Source organism: Sus scrofa, chromosome 6 (assembly GCF_000003025.6).
Source record: "Sus scrofa isolate TJ Tabasco breed Duroc chromosome 6, Sscrofa11.1, whole genome shotgun sequence".
Taxonomy (NCBI): Eukaryota; Metazoa; Chordata; class Mammalia; order Artiodactyla; family Suidae; genus Sus; species Sus scrofa.
In genome coordinates, this window is record NC_010448.4 from 63,351,325 (window position 1) to 63,357,275 (window position 5,951).

Genomic DNA, 5,951 nt, shown 5'->3' on the forward strand with positions numbered 1-5,951 from the left:
CAGCCCTGCCCAGAAGCCACAGGGAGGGTCCCGGGCTGTGGCTGGTCAGCCCTAGCATGGAATGGAAGCTGGCACGGTGCTGGTCTTCCAGGGCCTGTGGCCTGTCCCAGCACCCCAGCTAGGGCTCAGTGGGGAACTTCCCGATGGATGTCAGGCTTATTGCCACAGCTGCAAGAGCTGTCTCTGAGCGCACCCCCACCCTGATTCTGTCCTTGCCCCACCCAACCCCTTCCACAACCCCAGAAACACATGGGCACACGCTGCTGGCCCTGGGTGACTGGGGCACATTAGTTGTTTATTGCTATTGTTATTTATTTTAAGTTTTACATAAAACTTATTTATAGCTGCATAACAAATCAATCTAAACTTTATCACTTTAACATTTAAACAACCAGCATTTATTATCTCACAAAGTTTCTGAAGGCTAGGAGTCCAGGAGCTGCTCAACTGGATGGTTCTGGCTAAGGGCTTCTCATGAGGTTGCCGTTCAGGTGTAAGCAGCAGCTGGAATCTCATCTGAAGGCCCAGCAGGGCTGGAGGATCTGCTTCTAAACTCCACACTTTCTTGGCACCTCCATAGCAAAGGATAGCTGGCCGGCCCCAGAGTGAAGAAGGTGGACCTAGAGCCGCCGCAACCTCATCTTCTGCAGGACACATGGGCCAACCTCAGTACACTCACCTGGCTGAATACCAGGGGGCCTTCTGGGAGGCCAACAACCCTAGGGCCTGTTTCCTCGCCCATAAGTGTATCCCAGGGTGGGCATGGCCCCAGGGCTCCATGGAGCAGAGAGCAGAGCCCTCTGATCACAGCTTCCTCCCCAGGAAAAGCAAGCAGGTCCTGGAGCCAGGGCATGCCAGAGGAAGGGAGGAGGCTTCTGGAGCCCGGGGATAATTAGGTGAGCACAGGGGCTCTGAGGCAGGAGGTGGGGGCTGTGAGCAAAGGCCTGACCTCTCACAAGCCAAGGATCCAAGCAGCCCCAGGCCCTGGCCCACCCCAGATTCCCAAGTGACTGGAGTTTCATGGGCATGGCCGGGCTGATTTCTGCCACCATGGGGACCCATTCTTTCTCCTGACTTCAAACACCTATAATTTGCTGTCATTGTCTGGTCCCCAAGCTCTGGACCCACAGGCAAGACACAGGGAGCCAGACTCACAAGGCTCCACAGGACTGGGACCCACAGAGGCTGGCAGAGCACCTGACTGTGCACCTGAATTCAGTAAACATTCATTGACCCTTGGTCACCAGGGACTGGGCTGGAAGGAGGCCACAGAAGAATGAGGCTCAGCCTGCGTGGACGGGAAATGACCAGCAGGCCTTCAGGGCCACTTCCCCCACAGGAGGAGGGAGCCCTGATTCCTCCCCCACCCACTCCACAGGGCTCGGCCCGGAGAAGGTGCTTCCTCTATCGCCCAGCAGGTAAGGTCTGCAAGACAGAAGCCAGAAGCCAAGACAATACTAGCTGAGGATGGAGTGGGACAGAGGAATTACCCAGCCCCCCTCTGAGGCAGGGGAGGATCGGGAAATGGGTGGAAGAGTGGGGAGAGCGGGAAGGAGGAACAGTCCCCAGTGTGAGGAGGAGACCCCACCCTGGCTCGCTGTGGCCGGGGCAGGTGTCCACGCTGAGTGGGATGGGGCATGGCTCCTTCCACAGCTGGAGGCAAGGGTGCTGCCCTCAGCTGCTGAGGAGCAGCCAGGAGAGGGGACCCAAGACAGCTCCTCTGGGGCCTCCCCTGTTGCCCTCTGCATCACCACAGGCACCCAGCCTCAGCCTGGGCTGTGCTTCCTCAGACTCCCCTAATCTAACCAAGGACACCCCTCTGCAAACCTCCTGGCTCCTCTTTTATCCAAGCTACTTAACTAGGTCTGTACGGCCTGAGCTTCTTCCTGTTCCAAGCAGGTGCTGGGGACAGGAGTGAGTGACACAGACACAGCCCTGGCCTCCAGAGCCCTTGGAGCCTAGGGTGGCTGCCTCGGGTGGGAAAGCAAGGAGAGAATGCCCGGGCTGGGCACAAAGGGGTGAGATGGGGGGCCTGCCCATCCCAGAACAGCGTGGATCCCTCAGAGTCCAAGAGGTCCCTGGTGAGTTAACAGTGTCCTCAGCACAAAGATCTCTTGGTAATAGCTTCTCAGCATCTCAAGAATAGATTATCAGGGAGTTCCCGTCGTGGCGCAGTGGTTAACGAATCCAACTAGGAACCATGAGGTTGCGGGTTCGGTCCCTGCCCTTACTCAGTGGGTTAACGATCCGGTGTTGCCGTGAGCTGTGGTGTAGGTTGCAGACGCGGCTCGGATCCTGTGTTGCTGTGCCTCTGGCGTAGGCCGGTGGCTATAGCTCCGATTCGACCCCTAGCCTGGGAACCTCCATATGCCGCGGGAGCGGCCCAAGAAATAGCAACAACAACAACAACAAAAGACAAAAAGACAAAAGACAAAAAGAATAGATTATCAGGAACAGGAAGTAAGGAAATGGTGCAGGGGCAGGCACGGCATAGGGACAGGAGGTCGGGGCTAGAGACTGGGAAGAGAGAGTAAGAGGTCTCAATTCCAGGCGATCTTCCCAGGCAGCCCTTCTCTCTGGCCACACAGTTCCCATTACTCCTGCAGGCCGTGTGGAGCCCAGCTCTGAGCAGGTCCCAACCACCCACTACCTACCCACCAGGCTTCATATCCCAAAGCCCCAGGCCCTTCCCTCCTGCTCTGGAGTGGAACTTCCAGCTCCTGAAATGGACCCTCTGAAACTCTCCTGCTGGAGAGGGCCTCCCAAGCCAGCCAGCAGTAACTCCCTCACTGTGCTGCTGGTAACCCAGCACTCTGAGCCTCCCCAGGGCCTGGACTGCTGAATGTGTGTACGTTCTAGGGTGCAACACCTGGCCCACATGTCTGCCACTGGTCCAGGCCCTGGACCCTCAGGGAGATGGGCCAGGCAGCCAGAGAGTCTTTGGGGGGGGGGGCACTGGCTTGGTGGGGACTTGGAGGGCCCTGACAGGTACATGGCTGAGTCCAGGAGGACAGGTGAACCCTGCCCATAACATGGACCTGGAAGCTGCTGGAGCCATTGGAGGAAGGGCAGACCACCCTCAGGCAGTGACTCAGCCTCCTCCTCCTTGCTGGTTCCTGGCCAGGCAGGCAGCAGGCAACCATCTGATGAACTTGGCTCTGGTTGGGAAGTAGATCTTGCCTTAGCCTCAGGAGGGCTCAGGATGAGACAATTCAGTCTCAGCTGTGTGACTCAGACCACTCCCTCGTGTCTCCTGGAGCATAGCTGCCAGCAGCAGGCTGGGGAGACCTGGGACCGCAGGACAGTGACTCCCGGGTTGATTCCTAGTATCGCTGTATTGCAGGGCCAACACACAGCAGGTGCTCAGGAGGGCACAGCCAGGGGAGCTTCCCTCTCAAGGCAGAGCAAGGCACACAGTAGAACTGGACACTGGCAGTTTCAATCTGTGGGTGGGCACAGGTGGGTTCGTGCTCAGCCTCGAGCAGCCAAGAGGTGGACCAGGCCAGAACAGAAACTTCAGGGACAGTCACCCCTTACCACAGCTTAGCCCTGAGACAACAGTGTGAAAATACATGTTTCCACCCTCCAGAGTCTCCAGGGGTGGGAGTGGGGAAAGGTACCTTTAAAAAAAAAAATGGTACCCAGCACTGGAAGATGTTCTGGAAGAAGTGATGACTGTCACAGTCCTGCCTGACCCTCCTGAAGGACCTCTCCCACATCCCCCCACCCCACCTCGAGAGGGGTCGCTACTCCAGTGCGGATAGATACAGGCAAAGGCAACGCGAGGTGAACGCCCGCGCGGCGCACCTGCCAAGCACAGATGGGCGCAGAAGGACGGGGCCCCAGGGCTCGGCCTGGGGAAAAGCCACCCCGCCCGCCCGTGCAGAGACATCGGCTTCAAAGACAGCAGCTGACCCCGGCTGCTGGGCCTCCGTGTCTGGACTCCTCACAGAGACAACGAAACAGAACTCTCCACGCGGTCTCTGACGTGAATATCTTCTGGATCAATCTCAGCAAAGGCCGCGGCCCTAGAACCGGGCTCGGCCTCCGCTGCAGTCCAGGACCGAAACCTCACCGTAGCCACGGCCTCCAGGGCACGCCCTGGCCCTGCGGCCCGGCCCCGGCTCCGGCGGCGGCGAGGGGCGCCCCAGTCCGGCCCGGCAGGATCGGCAGCGCGAAGGCCGCCCCGGGGCGCGGCGGCGGGGGGAAGGGGCTGTCGAAGTCCGGCTGCGGCGGTCGGCCCGCGTAGACGTCCGGCGCCAGGGCTTCCGCAACAAGGGACGGAGGAACCGGGCGGAGCGGGGGCCCCAGCTGGCCGAGGCAGGCGGCCAGATGGCCGAGCAAGCGAGAACGCACGTCGGCCGGGACGCCCTCACAGCCGACCAGGAATCGGTTCACCTCGGCCAGACACTCGTTGAAGCCGGCGCGGTATTTGCCCAGGACCGCGGGGTCGGCGCTGAGGGCGGCTGCGGGGGAGGCAGGGGTCAGGCGGTGGGCGCCCGAGCGGGTGGTCCCCGCGCCCCCTACCCCGCGCCGCTTCCGCTCCGCGCCTCACCTGTCACCTGCACGCGCCGCAGGCTCTGCAGGTGCCTCACGGTCATCTCCAGGATGTCCGCCTTCTCAAGCTTCGAGTGGCGGGAACTCTAGGGGCAGGGCTGACGTGAGCGGATGGCAGCCCAGGAGGGCCCAGGTTCCAGGCTCCACGCCTCGGCCCGGAGATCTCACCCTTCCCGCCCCCGACTCACCTCTTTCCTGAGGGCGTCCAGGATGAGGGTCTTGAGCTGGGCGAGGCTCTCATTGATGCGCGCTCGACGCCGCTTCTCCATGACGGGCTTGGAGGACTGCGGGGCCGGCAGTGGGTGAGTCAGTTCCCCTCTCCCCCGCTCCCATCCTGCCAACCCACGCCCGGCCAGGTCCCCACCTTTCGGGGCTCGGCCGCGCTCCGGGGCTCGTTCGGGGTTCGGCTGGCGCTGGCCGGCGCTCCTGCCAGCGGCGAGGCTCTCGGCTTCCCCGGGGTGTCTGCAGGCATGGTGCGCCCCCCGCGCCTCCCGGTGCCGGGCGGAGGACGCCGCCTGGGGCCGACCGCCGGCTGGGGCGCGCGGCTTCCCGAGCCGCTCTCTAGACGGTCCTACGCTCCGGGACCGAGCGCGCGCCGCCAGCCGCCCGGCTATTTAAGGCAGGGCCGGCGCTGGGTGTGTGAACCCGGCTCCGCATTCTTTCCCACGCTCGCGCCAGCCAATGAGCCGCGGCGCTCCTCCCTCAGCCCCCCGCCAACTGTCAATCACGCGTCCTCTCCCAGCCCACCGACTCGCCGGCGACAAAGGCGAGCTGGGGCAACCGGCCGGCGCCCGCCTCTGGCAACGCAGGGCGGAGGCGGGAAAATCGCCGCGGCCCCTCCTCGGTTCCAAGCGGAGTATGGGGCAGGAGGACTGGGATAGGAAAGTTCGGGTTAGGAGGGGGTCTGTGTGGAAAGACAGGTGTGTCTTCATTGGCCCGCAGCCTTGTGGTGGGTGGGGTGCCCCCGCCCCGCCCCGCCCCGCCCCCGCATCTGGCTACCACGACAGCATTCCACACAACGACCTTCAGACAATGTCCCCTGGGAGCCCACCAACTGCCGAGCACCCCTCCCTCCCAACCTCAGACGTGGGGGTGGCAACTGCGTTCCCACCTTGCTCCTCAGCCTTACACTGGCATATGGACTCCGGGACATCAGAGTCACCATAGGGCACTGCCGACACCCCCACACTCTAGGGAGTCCTCTCCTCTCCTGCCAAGGGGCGGCAGCCTGTGGACTCAGGCAGCTGGGACCAGAGTTGCCCAGTGCAGGCTAAAACTATTGCAGTTTCGCTCCTGGGAGCTTGGGGGTTGGGTGCTAAGTCATTCATCAGTGTTCACTAGAGTGATAAAGCAGCAAAGGCCAGGGATGGAGAACCACAGGATTCAGGACAGAT

At 61.9% G+C, this 5,951-nt stretch overlaps 1 protein-coding gene across 1 annotated transcript; it reads right to left on the minus strand.

Annotated features, from left to right (window-relative positions):
• HES4 (hes family bHLH transcription factor 4) lies at positions 269 to 5,366 on the minus strand. Its single transcript, XM_003481929.4, has 4 exons — positions 4,922 to 5,366; positions 4,746 to 4,841; positions 4,556 to 4,643; positions 269 to 4,466 (listed from the first exon to the last, which is right to left on the minus strand). The coding sequence occupies exons 1-4, from the start codon at positions 5,027 to 5,029 to the stop codon at positions 4,072 to 4,074; spliced, it is 687 nt and encodes a 228-aa protein (XP_003481977.1). The 5' UTR covers positions 5,030 to 5,366; the 3' UTR covers positions 269 to 4,071.